The sequence below is a fragment of the Gymnogyps californianus genome, chromosome Z, assembly GCF_018139145.2.
Source record: "Gymnogyps californianus isolate 813 chromosome Z, ASM1813914v2, whole genome shotgun sequence".
NCBI lineage: Eukaryota > Metazoa > Chordata > Aves > Accipitriformes > Cathartidae > Gymnogyps > Gymnogyps californianus.
In genome coordinates, this window is record NC_059500.1 from 64,912,102 (window position 1) to 64,927,715 (window position 15,614).

At 40.3% G+C, this 15,614-nt stretch overlaps 1 protein-coding gene across 1 annotated transcript in view; it reads left to right on the plus strand.

Annotated features, from left to right (window-relative positions):
* ANKRD55 (ankyrin repeat domain 55) overlaps window positions 1-10,870 on the plus strand; it is a 47,224-nt gene extending 36,354 nt beyond the window's left edge. The window contains exons 10-11 of the mRNA XM_050913465.1: window positions 3,368-3,469; window positions 10,602-10,870. Coding sequence (XP_050769422.1) covers window positions 3,368-3,469; window positions 10,602-10,870 — 371 coding nt within the window. The remainder of the gene's footprint in view (window positions 1-3,367; window positions 3,470-10,601) is intronic.
* The last annotated feature ends 4,744 nt before the right edge of the window (window positions 10,871-15,614 follow it).

Sequence of the window (15,614 nt, forward strand, 5' to 3'; positions counted from 1 at the left end):
ACAGGAATACATTGCACAACCCAGATACTGTCTTAACATTTCTTCATGATAAAAAGATCTGCTTATCCCTCTTCACGCCTATGTGTGTGGTTTAAATCTGTCTGCCCCTGTAATTAAAGCCACCTGACTTGCTGTGAATTAGAACTGCATTTACTGTATGAGCTCCAGGGCTTCCACATCTCCAGTGCACTGTGCCTGCAGGACTTAAAGAGATCAGAAGCAAAGTAAGCCTGGCTCCAGCCTATCTGGCAGTGCTGTGCAGGCAGCTCTCTGATGAAAGATATTTCCTCGTTGCTTTTTTTCTGCAGGAGGCCTAGCTGAGGGAAAAAACAACATCTGGTCTTTGAAGGACACTGAAGTGTTAATACTCCATTTCTCAAGTCATGACTGTGGGGGCTACATGTAATTTCCTCATCACTGAATATCCAGGGCAGGATTATGGGTATCAATAATCTAGGGGAACTCAATTTGAAAATTATTTTCTCAGCGGACACACAGTGTTGATTGTCTTGAATGACCATGCCTTTTATTAAAGTCAGAGCTATTTTTTGTGCTTACTGCTACTAAGGCAGCTGGCACATAGATGGGTATTTTTGGAGTTTTTTTGTTCTGTTTTCTGTGCTCCTGGAAATGAAAGATGAGTCAATTTACTAGCTGAGTGCTAGCACTTACAAAGGGGATGGGTTGCTGTGGGTAGCAATGAGACTTACCTTACTATCATGCCACTGGTTTCTCTCAGAATAACTACTTTGTCTCACCCTCTGCTGGGGAGAGCAAAGATAGACTATACCAAAAACTACTGTCAATATTACAAGAGTGCTTGCCAGCCACAGTGCTGAGCTGGCATCCACAATCTGAAGCATTTGTATTTATGAGCTTTGCAATCATCTGTTTTTGCAAAATGTACTGCCATCTACTTTCCACAGGGGAAATGGTGTAAGTAGAGAAATTTCAAGTGATATGGGCAAAAGGAAGCCTGTCTGAAATGTAATGCAGCTCTTAGCACCCTCTAACCAGCTGGAGCCTCCTTCTATCACCCACTCATCTTTTAGATTACTAACCTTCCAGGTCTAAGGCGATACTTTATTACAGGTTTTATTACAGCAGTCCAGTACCTTCTATTTGCTTGAACAGGTAACATAAAAAATAGGCTATTACTAAGCTTATATTAGCATAAGCAGTATGGTATAGTCCAACAGGAAGCACTTCTTTGCCAGAAAAGAGTAGAGCAAAGCTGGCTGTTTCTTTCTCAAACTGAAGGACTGATTTACAGTGGGACATTCATCATAACATTTACAACTTTTCCACAAAACACACCACAACGTGGTTCACCTACCTAAATGCAAAGGAAAATCAAAGAACAACCTGTAAAAAAAAGTCAGTAAACAAAATGAAATGCAGAACAGTCCTGCATTTTATAATAGTGAAATTGCCTCCTTTCCATTTTGTTCAAAAACAAATGCCATCATAAATATGCTCTGGGGGATGACAAAGATGATGTCTTAAAGAAAGAAAAACTTTTTTCTCTGATGTTATGTGGAGCAGATAGAAAGGAAGAGCAAAAGAATACTTCCACTTGATGCCAGAACTTTTAGACAACAAGGATTCTTTTCCAAGCATTCATATCAGCCTTGCAAACATGATAATGCTTTATACTGTTCTTTTGCTGCCAGATATCACCATTTATGAAATAAACATATCTCTTGATAGAAAAAACAACCTCCCATCATCAAAGCCATAATGGTACATATATAATAAGCCATTAGTTCTCAGCATAAGCATCACTGAAACCAATATAACTCGAATTGCACTAATGGGAGCAGCAGGCTTGATTCTCTGCTATTTTGGAATTGATATATTTATTTCTTCATGCACAGTCGATGTGATGCTTACAGAAGAAATTTACCAACTTTTACACCCACTTTTTGATCACCCTGGAGAAGTGTTAAAGACTAAATAAAGAGTAAAACATGGGAAAAGGAAAGCAAAGTCTGTTTCTATTAGACACAGCTCATCCATAAGAGATTCTTCATGTTTTAACCCAATATACATCAGTTTTACCCACGGGATCCAGCAGACTGATCCAATGTCTACCAGCTGCCGTGGTCTTTGGACCAGAATCTTGCTCCATCCTGAGCTGAAGGCTGCACTAATACATGGGGGTTTGTCTGATAAACACCACATTAGCTCCTTCCACACAGAATCCATTTAGGCAGTAACGTATTTATAGCATCTTGACAACTACATCAGTGCACCTCTAGGAAACTGTTCTACAACTATTTTCCTATAGCTTTATCTTGCACAGCCCAGCAATACATAGGTATTTTCAAGTACTGCAAAGCCACAAAGGCAATTTATATCATTCCATTTCTTCCTATTGCTTAAGATGTCCTACTACATCCAGCCTGTGTCTCCTCTCGTCTCTGCGTGCCAACAGACCGTATGCTTGCTCTGCAATGAGCTATGTTGCAATGCCATGCTGGATGAGCAGCTGTTTAGCAAGAGAACTCAAGACTCCTTACAAGGCTCATCTCAGATCTGGGGAGAACAAAAAAGAAAAATTTGAGGGACTCAAACATCACAGAATAAGATCAACTCAGGAAAAGGATCTGGGGAAAATGATGATTTGGTGCTTGAGTTTCTACTTTTTAATAATATTTGATGTGTCGTTTATGTAGTGAAATGCATTACATCATCTAACATAGTCTTTTTTAATAGTACTAGACCAAAGTTAACTTTAATCTTAGCCAGTGAAATGCCACAGTTAGCCAATTAACCTTTCATCTTCCTGTATCTATTCTTCTTGGTAAAAATGAAATTGCCATAAACATAGTTTAATAAGAATCAGTAACAGTTTATATCAGTTCTGCTATATTTTCATCTGCAGCAAAACCCTCTCAAAGCTCATCTTTACTGCTGATAGACTTCCACCAGTCTCATTTTCCAACCAGCAGCTGAACCCCATTTGTGTTCCAGTACTTAGAAAGGCTGAGACCCTATTAGAAAAGTCTGCAAACTAAAGTTTCAATTCTGAAATCAAATCCACCTAATTGAATATTTCTACAAATTTAGTGTCCAAATATTCTTACATGGACCTACCTACTGGACCGTGCCTGTTTTAAGACCAATTACTATATTATATAAGAGGAAGTGATAAAGGTACATGTGAAGGTTATATTAGTCACTCTTTTTAATGAATGTAAAGAGAACAAAGCAACAGGTTTTTTCAGTCAGTGGTTTCTTGTTATTACATATTTCTGAGAATTACTGAGTAAGTTTTCTTTTTTCTGGAAGCCAGAGACCTACAGTGCACTGCATTATCTACAATTATTTTCATATGGTAACAGATTATCTTTTTCTTTCACAGGTAAAAATTTTCAACAGATGTCCACAGACCAACCCAAAATAAAAAATCTTACTCCTGTACGGAACAGCCTAGCTCCCATACCCAACCACTGTGCTCACAAAAGTAAGTACAGGCAAGTCTCAGTTACAGTATCATAGTGTGTGCCTCAGTCACTGGCATCTGAGGGCTTGACAGAGGTTTCATGTTCCTTTTTCACAGCATCATAGAATGGCTGAGGTTGGAAGGCACCTTTGGAGATTGCCTAGTCCGACGCCCCTGCCCATAGGGAGGTCACCTACAGTAGGTTGCTCAGGATCACATCCAGTTAGGTTTTAAATATCTCTAAGGATGGGGACTACACAACTTCTCTGAGCAACCTGTTCCAGTGTTTGACCACCCTCAGAGTAAAAAAGTTTCTTCTTACTTATTTGTGCCCATTGACTCTTTTTCCTTCATAGGACACCACTGAGAAGAGTCTGGCTCCCTCTTCATTACTCCCCCACAGTCAGGCATTTATACATATTGACAAGATCCCCTGAGCTGCCTTCTCTTCTCAAGGCTGAATAGTCCCAGCCCTTTCAGCATCCCCTTTGAGGCTGGACACTCCAATCCCTTAATCATATCCATCACTCTTCGCTGGACTTGCTCCAGTATGTCCATGTCTCTCTTGTACTGGGGACCCCAGAACTGGACAGCACTCCAGATGTGTCTCACCAGTGCTGCATAGAGGGGAAGGATCACCTCCCACAATCTGCTGGCAACACTTTTCCTAATGTAGCCCCGGATGTTGTTGGCTGTCTTTGCCACAACAGCATATTGCTGGCTCATGTTCAGCTTGTTGTCTATCAGGGCCCCCAGGTCTTTACATTTCCCTTTGTAAGAGTCTTGTCCATCCATTTCTCCAGCCTGTCAAGGTCTCTGAATGGCAGCACACCCATCTGCTGTATCAGCCACTCCTCCCAGTTTCATATAATTTGCAAACTTGCAGAAGGTGCACTCTGCCCCATCGTCCAAGTCACTAATGAAGACATCACATAGTATTAGCCCCAGTATCAACTCCTGGGGTATTCCACTAGTGACTGGCCCACCTCCAGCTGGACTTTGTGCTGCTGATCACAACCCTTTTCTCCAATGAGTTTCATAGAGGTGGCCTAGTAAAAGCAATGTACGTCAATACAGAGGAGAGTTTGGTTCTACATTTGTTTTCCAGAGCAGAGGTGACTGGAATTCTCACAGAGATGGGATTTTTCACTGTCAGTTTCACTCTTGATTGCATATGCCTGTATGACCCTGGTAGCTTTTCATAGGGGGCAGGACATGATGTAACATGGTGACTTAGAGGATGTAAAGAGATGGATGACAACACCCTAATGACTGCACGGCAGAGAAAGATTGGATATGTGAGATGAAAGCCAGGATAAGGAATGGCTCTTCTGCAGACAGCATGAAAAATATCATGACACTGATTTTTGTGTCCTTTTGCTAGCAAAAATTAGAGGGAAGAGAATTATAACAAGATCATCAGGTTTCCAAAATCTTTGTCATTTTCTGAATGTTACATAGGTGAAAAGATGTTCTATCTCTGTCTTAAGCACAGCGGATAGACTAGCTTTTACATAAGGATGGGAATCATTCATTTCTCTCATTCTAACAGCAACTGGTTTTGGTAGCTTCTATAACACAGGAGCTAAAATAAAGGGATTGAGAGAGCAGCAGCCTTTTTTTCCTCTGCACTTTCAGCCAGGTCCTCATTCCCAAGGCAGTAAGAAGCAAGGTCCCAAAGAGCAGGGAAAGCTCACCCCACTCCCACAGCCCCAGCAGAGTGTCAAGACTCAGTGAGTGTCCCAGGCTGGATCCAGCCAGCAACTGGGGTGTTCTTCACATTCAAACTCTAGTCCTACTCCCAACAGTGTCCTGCCCTCACATTCTTGTGCTCCACTAAGTGCATATTCCCCAATGTATTTTGGATGAGGATTTGCAGTTTACTATCTGTCATCCTGCAGATCAGCCAGGTCCTAAAGCATTCACATTTCAGAGCTAAATTTAAGATTCATTGCTTCTTACGATCTGAGTTTCAGGAGCAATTCTGCAGCTATAACAATATTACTAAAAACGAAAGAGCAGAGGTAGCTTTATAGGGAACATCAGATTGGGTAGGGGAAATACAGAATTCTGCACTGCTGCTGCACAGTAAGAGAGGAAGAAGAAAAGCCGAGATATGTGGAATACTGAGGTGGTATTCTCTGTCTGTACAGAGGAAAGAAAATAATCTAACTGCTTTCAAAACCCCAGCTCCAAGTCTTCTATTTTTAAGCTTTCTACTAATGTTCTCTGTGTCTTCTAGTTAAAACATAGTTGTAAGCAAAATCCTAAAAAAAATTATTTCATAATCACTGGTGTTCTTGCAGTGATTCATACATACAGCCACGACTTTAGTTCTAGTCTCATCCCAAAAATTGCGTTTTACAAATAAGATACAATTATCACAGTTAGTAATCATGGTTTAATTAACTAACACAGCACATTTACCCAGGTGCCATTACTGCTTGAACATCAGTTCAAGCCAATAACAGAAAAGCAAAGTTATTTGCAAAACAGATTATATTTCTTCTTTGTTAACACAAATGACACATTTGATCCTGGAGCTTTCCAAATAACTGTTTCAGAGCCAAGATTTCACTCATCCTCCATCCAGCCCTAAAAATATTACTGTTCTGGACACAGCCTTTATCCAGGCAAATGGCTCCAGCAACGAAGTTTGAATATAAACACTTGTGTTTCCCTAATATTTTCGTTATACAAGATATGTGTTAAAAACACGCAACAAAGCCAGTGGGAAAAAAGAAGCAACCAGGGAGGTAGAACAATAAAATAAGCATAAATTAGAAAGAGAACTGAAACTACTTAGAGATTAACAGAAAGAAGAAACATCTCCCAAAAAAAGGAAGGGCAATGAAAAAAAGGAAGAGATGCTTTAATCTCTAAGCAAAAAACATTCAAAAATACAAGTTAGAAAGAGGACAATAGGAATGAAACAGCAGCCTAGGAAAAGAGTACTTGAGTGACTTTAAACCATAGTTTATAAACTCAGCACAGCCTGGCATCTCTGTCATTCTGCATGCTGCTGCTCCACCCCCAGCACACCCTTTCTATCTCATCACACGACTCTCCCAAGGACCCAGGCAAAACAGGCTTACAACTATCACACACCGCCCACACAATGCCAGAATAATTTTCGAGACAAATATGGGACTTCTAGAGAACTCACTTCTTCATGTGGCTTAGAAGGCCTGACGCCATAGTGAGGTTATTACTTGTTGAACAACAACAAAAAAGGATTATCTATTTCTGCAGGTCATTTAACAATATTTTCTGGGGATCAGTGGTTGGTTTTGCTGTTATTCATCATGATTTGAAGTTTCTTCTTTCCTAAGTTAACAGCAAAGGATTCCACAAAGCACCCTCCTCTCTGCAGAGGGCCACCACAGTCCACTGCTTACAGAAGGAAGACAGTCTAAGAGCCATCCCTTCTACTGGAGTACATACTCCTTGGGCAATGCCTCCCTGATAGCCTTATTCTTGCCTCTGCAGTTTGTAATAGCAGCCACTCAAGAGTCACTCCCGAGTGGAAAAGGCTCCCTGAATTAGTAGCTCTTACTGTATCACTAGCTCTTCAGTAGCTGACGCTGCCCTCTGTGAATAATTACTGGTGCTTTTGCTGTATATAGCTTCTGAATGTACAGCAACCAGCACTAAGGGTTCTGTCTCTCACAGACCCCAGTGCTGGGTCCAGGCTCGTGTGTTTCAATACATATACTAATACCAGTCATTATATGTATTATTTCAAAGCTATCCATGTACAAGTCCTGAAATCCTTACTGAATATGCTCAACTGAGTACAGTATGTAGGACTAGGTGGAAAGCATTCATGTTTGGATGCTGTTTACTTCTTTGAGTCAGCATGGGTTTGTGATGGCTACTCGGTCATGGGGGTGAAGTTAAACTACACTGCTTTTGCCCTACTTAAGCCCATCATTAAGGGCTTATCTAGTATGTAAAGTGTTCTGGAGATATTTTACACAGGTGTAAACTTTGAATGCATAAACATTTGCCCATGCTCCAAAGAGGGAAACAAATGAACCTCTCAATACGCATTTGGTTTACACACCAAAATTTCAATGAACTCAAAGCATTCTATCACGTACCAGAAAACAAATGGGCTCATTTATTGTATTTAGTCCTGCCTGATTCACACAAATTCAATATGAACTAAAGCAAAGTATTAATGTTTTGGGTTTTTTTCATGGAAAGGAGAACTAAGCGATTTCCCAAACTTCTGAACATGAACCAACCTTGAATATGACCCATGAATTACACTACATTGCCAAAGGCCAGGCAGCTCTAGTAAACACTGCCTGCTCAGGCCATCACAACTTGAATTGTACTGAAATTAGCACAAAAAGAAAAAAAAATCTAGCAATTTTTTAAATCCTGTCTATAACGATTCTGCTTTGCCCCAAATAGATACCTGGTGAATCTCAGAGAATTACTGCTCCTGATAAATAAATAATGAATGATGAAAAGAGTATATGGCATATGGTACCGGGGAATACAGCAAGGAGAACATCAGCCTCTTTTGCACAATGTATACAGTAAAAAAATACATAGATGCAAAGCTCTTTCAGTGCCCACTGCAGACATCAGAGAAGTAACTTTTGTTTTCAAGAGGGCAAATTTCTGACTTATTAATTACATACTATGTAAATCTACAGACACAGAAGGGCTTGCATGACAAGACTGGTGTGATTCTGCTTTGCCGAGGCACGGAAGCTGCAGGGTTTCTGCTTGAACTTCAATATATTTCTGACTCGGGCACAGTCTGTGTCCCCAGTTACCTGCAGGACTGTTACTCCCCTAGCCAGTTGTTCCCCATTTTACATTTGGACTTTTGGTCGCTTGGGATGTCTTTGTTTGTTTTCCCTAAGTGTAGTGGTTTGCATGTGCCTTGGCTGAGTTCCATTACCTGAATTTCTTACTGTTTCTCCAATTTATCAAGGTCATTTTGCATCGTAAACCTGTTCTCTGGGAAATTACACCTTAAGTGCCTTTTTTTCATCAGGTGTGTGTCCACGTTATAGTAATGGATCTACCTTATTTTTTATGAAAATTTGTGACAAAGTTAATTATTTCCTTACTAAAACTACTAAAACTACATCACTTCTCACTTCTCCTGCATCCACTCCGCCAGTGTCCCAGTTATTCTTTTTGATGTTGCTTGATGAGCAAGCAGTGAGAAGGCAGACTTCATAGGTTCAGATTCACTTCTGAGAAACACCATCAGCAGGATTTTAGGTATTTAGGATTTTTTAGATTAGGTTAACTGACCTGAAATTCCTTAAGTCCTCTTTTCTTGTCTTTTTATTCTACAGTCCTCAAGAAACTCCATCCACTATTCTACCTATGAGTTCCTCAAGTGTTCTGAATGTTTAGTTCAGTTTGGGGATTTAAGATTAAAATTAAGTTGTAAGGTCCAGCTTATTACAGGTGCATTGACTGCAGTAGTTACTGATTTCATACCAGTTGATTATGTGGTCTGTATTTTCTAATAAAAATTACGTCATTTATCAGTTTATCCTCTATTAAAACAGTCCAAATCTAGATTAACTTCAGATGTTTCTCTGGAATTACACAAGATTTTCATTGCGTTACGAGAGAATACTCTTCTCCATTCCTCATTTCTGTAGAATTTCCCTGAACCTGCACCAGGAAAATTTCTGTCAGAGATTATGAAAAGGGAATAATCAAAGGGGCTGCCAGGAAAAATGCAAACATGAATACTCAGGTTTTCATTGGAGTGGACAAGGAAATGGAATGATAATGACAGGCTGAGATGGTCACCTTTTCAGCAGAGTACTTTACAGCAGGATTCTTCCTGCATGTAAAGAACCAGGACACAAGCATGATACCAATCTGAGGACAAGTGGCTGGCTCAGAGAATGGTTTTTAATACCTGACCACTAGGAAGCGTTTGTGGTTAGTTTCAAAGGATGAAGCCAGAGAAACAGAGAATCCAAATAACCTTCTGGAGGCTGCTATGACTAGTAAGATGAAACTCAAACTAGAACACCTCAGAGGAAAACATTAATAGCCTCTCATATATTCATCACAACAGATGCAGATGGAAGGAAATCACAGATGGAATGAGAATGCAACCAAAGAAAAATTTACGTGAAAAATTGCAAGGAAGCTTCTGTAGCCAAAACAGAGATGGTGTTAACTCCAGCAGGGAACTCTTCATATGGTTAAACTGAAAAACCCGAACTGTTTGTATGCAAAGAGCTTCTAAATAAAATGGAGATTTGAATGAAAAGAAGCTAATGCAATTCATAATAAATTCCAAGGCAGAGAAAAACATGTCTACAATTATGGTTTTGAATTCTCCTTTTAAAAAATTAGGAAATTAGTTAGTGAGTTGCCTGAATGAAAGAGCTTGAGGATTTCAATTTAGAGAAGATAGAGAACTATATTAACTTTAAAGCACAAACAATGTTACACTGCTGTGAGGTGGAAATTAAGGATGATCTAAATCCACAGTTTCTTACAAGACTGATGACACACCCAAGACATACAACAGCTGTGGCTCTTGTGTTTCAGTGTGGGTCTTAGTGTGCTACAGGGTAATGGGCTACTTTTGTGGCCTGCGACTTGCAGAGCATGTGTGGACCTATCTTCCTGACTGACTGTGCCTAGAGTAACCCAGACACAGTGTCCCATGTTCTACCATTTCATCTTCCTAAGATTTTGATCAGAATTTATGCTGGGTAATACAGCATCCTCCTACAAACGTTTTGTTAAAAATAATATATTCCCATGGAACATTTCTGTTTCAGTCAGCCTGTGGGTTTTGATGAAAAAATGTCTTGTGGACATCTCTCCAAACAGACCAAGTCTCCTTCAGACAAACTATAGATTCTCTGCTTATCAAAAGTAAACCTTTGAACTTATCAAGTCTTACTGATCACCAAACACAAAGTAAATCGCTTAACACTGGAGTTCTTTTCTTCAGTTGAAGATTAGCCCTGCCAGGCTTTAGCGATTTTTTACTCATATTTTGATCAAATTTTTCAAATGCAGGTTTGAGTACACACAACACAAGGCAAACAAACAACAGTTCAAAGAAAGTAGCACTCATTTGTAAAAATGTCATGCTTTTCACTTTCTGTGCACTCTTTCTCTCTTTTTCTTTTTCCTCTAGTTCAGCTACCATCTCAGGGTGCTAAGAAGTTTAAGTCTCTGCCTTTAAATTCTCTAAGGACTGGTGCAGTTATTCTCCCACCAGCCCCAACCTCCAGATCCCAGAAAAGGGGACATTCTCAGAGTCACTTGCTCTATTCTCTCTTGCCTGGTCTATCAGGAGAGCCTCTGAAACCAAGCCGTGTCCTACCTGCTATCCCAAGCCAGAAGAAATCTAACCCTGCAGAAGAGCTTGAAAAATCTGTCACCAAACCAGATGCTGAAAATTAACTCATTACACTGGCCTCAATCAGTTGAAATATACCTGAGAGGTTGTTACAAGATAACTGTACAGTAAAATCTCATTAATTTGCACTAATGATGCTCGTGTGAACTGGAGTGTAAATGAACAAAAACCAAGAAAGGGTAGCACATCACAAAAGCTGCACTGTGTATTTATATAGGCATTTTCATTATAGTTTTCATTTATGATGAAATTACTAAATCAATATTTAATGTGCTGTAAACCTATTTTGTGAATGGAATCCTCATGCAATCTTGTTGCAGCAATGTGCTGTTAAGCCATTCATAGAAAACAGGAACAAAGAGCAAGATTTTCTCTATGATTTAAAAGTTGGAATTAGGGAAACATAAATTGACAGGGATTCTCTGTAATTTGTAAATGCAAAGGTGCTGATTCTGAGGCTGTGTGCCATCAAAAATATCTTTTTAAGATTAAAACGATAAGCTCAAAATAAAAGGCAGTTTTAGCAAATGTGGGGTTTTGGCTCTGTTTTTCACGTATTTTCTACATTGTAAGTTTGTGGGGTTTGTGAATTCAACAAGCTAAAAAAGTACAATGAAACACTAATCCCTGCGGGACAGACAGGGCTATAGCACACACTGTTCAAAACTGTTCATTGCACTGACAGATTTATGTTTCTTTCATGTAATTCTTCATATTCCTCAGTGATAAAAATGCAATTGTGTATCGTTATTTTCATAAAACAAGGATTGCACGGTCCGGAGGTATTAGGCATTATTTCATCACTTTGATCACCGAACTGAAGAAGGAAATCTAACTAGACTGCTGTTCAGTCAAGAGCCTTGGCAAGTGCTATAAGCCTTTGACTAAACATTTCACAAGATTGTCCTTTCCTAGAGGCTGACAAAGATGCCAGCCTCTGCTTGCTTCAGGATTCTTATCTAAATCTTGCTGCTATTACTCTGGAGGCTTCCCCACTTCTGATTACAGAGGGGCTATAGGCATTACTGTGGGCAGGGGGAGGGGGGATAGTCCCTTTTTGTCACCCCTTCTTTATCACCATTGCTAGTAAACGTGTCTTACATTAGCTCTACATCAGCAGCTCATTCAACCAGGACATGACATTTCTGTTTATCTCTAGATAAATGTTTTATTAGCTGTACAAACATTACTTTTGCTGTGTCACAGTAAAAGACAAACCTGACATGAAAGAGAAGATAATCATGTCCCAGTAGCTGCAGTTTCCAATTCCCTTCTGGTAATGACTGTAAATAGAAGGATGGCTGGTGGCTGTCACAGTCCCAGAAAGAAAAAAGCAAAGCACAACAGCTGCTCTGACGCAACACAGGGAAAAGGGAACTTTTGCACACAAATAAAAGGATATTTTATTTTTAAACATCTAATCCAAATGTCAGGGTATAAAGCTCAAATTCAACAAGTGATGTAAACCTCTAGCTTCTTGCTGAAACCCATGACAGTAAAAAGCTCATGTGCTTGGGCCTGACAGGCAACCTAGTCCCTGAGGCTAGATGGAAAAAATACTGCAAGACAGAAGCATGCTCTGTTAAAGGAAAAATCAATTCTGGCATGCTGTGTCTTTGCACCTGACCAGTCCTGCTCAGTCCAGCCTCACTGAAAAGTCCAGAGTCCCTCCTACAGTGTAGCAGACTGGTATTTGCCCCACAGGGGCACTGCCTGAGCTGCTCTCCTCTCCACAGTCCCTAAGTTTCTCTGCCCTGGAACTCCACCAGTTGCAGCCCCCAAATTCTCTTGACTCCAGCCCTTTTGTACCTCTCCCTGTGGCCTGACACAAGAGGCAAGTGGTTCATAAATTAGTTCCTAGAAACTTTCAAGCTTCAGCGCAGACCTTAAGCCACTATCAAACAGTACAGAGCAGATGGGTTTGGTGCAGACTGCGCAGAGGAGAAGGAAAAACTAATTCATACAGCTCTGGCTGGCAGCGAATAACCTCTATGTTAACCCTAAGTGTCAGTGTAGACATTATGAAAATGAGGTTTGTCTTCACAGAGTGAGAGCCCAAAGTAACGACTCTGGCAGAGATTAATTACCTTTAGTTCAACACACTACTTGGGAACGGGTACAGTGTGTGGAAGGAAGAGAAGACCAAATGGCACAGCAAGGAAATCCCAGTGAGGTCAAATGTTTGTAACTCTTTCGCCACTCTAGCCCTTTTGAGTGGGTAAGAAAACCGAGCTTTTTGCTATCAACTGGGATGCCTCAAAAGAGGCAGGTCACATGCTGCAACTCCATTTTTTCCTGAGTAGAAGGGGATTCTCGCTACTATGGGCTTTGAGAGAGGGGGTGGATCTCTCTCATCTCTTGTGTTACCCTGCCTGTCCAAGGACCAGGAGAGTCCTGGGCTGCCTAATGGCAATCATATAAAAGCTGTGGTGGCGCCCATTTGTTTGCCAGCTGCGGTTCCATGCTGTAGACAGAGACACAGGAGCAGTCTGTGTTGGCTTCCCATAGAGGCTTGAACAAATTTCAAATGTTTCCAGTATTACAGCAAGAGAGAAAGGGAGAGACATTCCCCCACGCCTTAGGCTAGGCACTTCCATTCCCAGAAAGGAAGTAATCAGCTTTCTGGTTTTCCTATTCAGCAGTGCTTTGTTAATGCAGCATGGGCGGACAAATCTGAATAATGAACAATTTTTGATAAAAGATAACACTGTCTTTCAAATGAAATTCCTTCAAAAATGCAGAATTTCAGGTGCAGTCACTTGAAGGTAGAAACACACATTACCAGTGCTTCTTCTCTATACAATCAGCTTGTCTGACAGGACACATCCTTTAGCTGACTTTTTCCTATCATTTCCCCCTTTTTTCCTCATCTTTTTCTAGGAAGGAATGTTTTTTCCCCTGGGTCTCCAACCCAGGAAACAGACTTTTTCAGGAAAGGAATGCAAATCTAACTGCCTGTTCAAAGGTAAGCATAAAATACAGTACTTACATGAACAGACACAGTCTTAAATGCATGGTAATCTGAACTAAGATCCAGGTCATTTTTCTAATGTGTTTCTTCTGTAGACTGTCAATAAATTAGTAGTTCACAGTTTACCAAATACAGATATTTCAAAAATTAATGCTCATAGAAAGCACTAAAAATTATTCTCAGAAATGTTCCCACCAGGAACTATTCTTATCTTTTGGCTTTGATAGCCAAATTCTACAGTAAATAAACAAGGCAAATTAAGTTGAAGTCTTTCACCTTCAGAGGAGAGCAGACTGTTGATTGCAGCATACTGCATGAAAGATAACAAATGAACAAATACCTACTTAAGCTACACTGACCTCTTGCTCAGACCTTTCCTGGAAGATAATGGCAGGAGAGACAATAAAAGGCTAACAAATTGCCAAGAAATGTCTGGTCAGTAGGTCATGACAGAGATTTTTTTTTCCTCTGTCTAGTGATTAAATACCTCTGGCACATTCTTCTGTGGCACTAGTTGAGTGTTAAATCATAGAGTGTTGCAGTAGTCAGGTGTCTGGGGAATTTGGCTTGGCACAGAAAGCTTAGAAAATATATATACATACAGGATACATTTTCTGACCAAAACACAATATACTTCCTCACTGGAACACACTCTACATTCCATATATCATTCTTATGAACAGAATTTGAAAATGCTATTAAAAATGGTGCAGCCTTTATTCCAGTGGACCATTTACTTATACATTGATACTGAATGGAGTGGTCCACTCTTCCAGTAAACTGTGCAAGGGGTTAGCATTAGTCCATTATTTAAAAAAGAGAAAAATGTTCATATGTAAAACAAAGGATCATCCAGTGTTATGGGGATCTTTCAAAGGCTATTCTATTGATAAGCAGAGTATCTGATGAGCAGGCTAATCTTCTTGTATAAATACCTAAAGAGGAAGCTATGTCCTCTAAAATTCAGTCCTAATAAAGCATTTTAAATGCCCCTACCACTGCCAAAGGTGGAGATCTCTGTCCCTTCACCCCAAATACACCGCATTCTTCTACCATCACCAAAGAGGAGTCTGCACGATCCATATATTTTTCCACTGCAAAACACCAGAAGCATCATAGTTACCACTTCAGGACATGAAAGCATAGCAACTTTCAAACAATTCTAATAGGGCTATAAGAGCTCATCTGATCATACGGTCATCATGAGTCATCAGACCTGTTACTCTGCATCTGCATTATAATAATGATTTAAAGAAGACAGAAGTATTGAAAGTATACATTATTTGCCTTTGTATTTTAAAAGTGGAATTTTTCTCTCATTATTTGCATAGGGTTTTCCTATGTTCCTTAGTTTCAGAGAAAGCAAAGATTTTCCTGTGCTGTCCCTATTGGTGGAAAAGCTCAGCATTACAACAGAGGCAGTTTAGACCAGAGGTTGTCAGGTGTCCAGCATCAAAGCCACCTCTAGTAGTGGCTTGTAGTGAGTAGTACTTGATGTGAAGCACTTGACACAGAGCCAAGAAATAAACTCCAGGCCCATCGGGATCCTAAAGTTCCCTCCCTGCCAGCCAACACTGTCAAGGGCCTGCCTTCTGCAGCTGCTACTGAGCCTCGTAAGGTCTGCAGACATGTACATGGTACAGCCTCCTGCAGTAAATTTCCATTCCCCATCTCACTGTTTGTGGTGCTCTAGAGTACTTGGCATCATGGTGTGACCTTCCGCTGCTCTGCAAACACCAGGAAGAACCTGCAGAGTTAACGGGGTATTCATACCTGTCCCAGAGGAGTAGCTGACTTTATGCACATGCCTTCCTGCA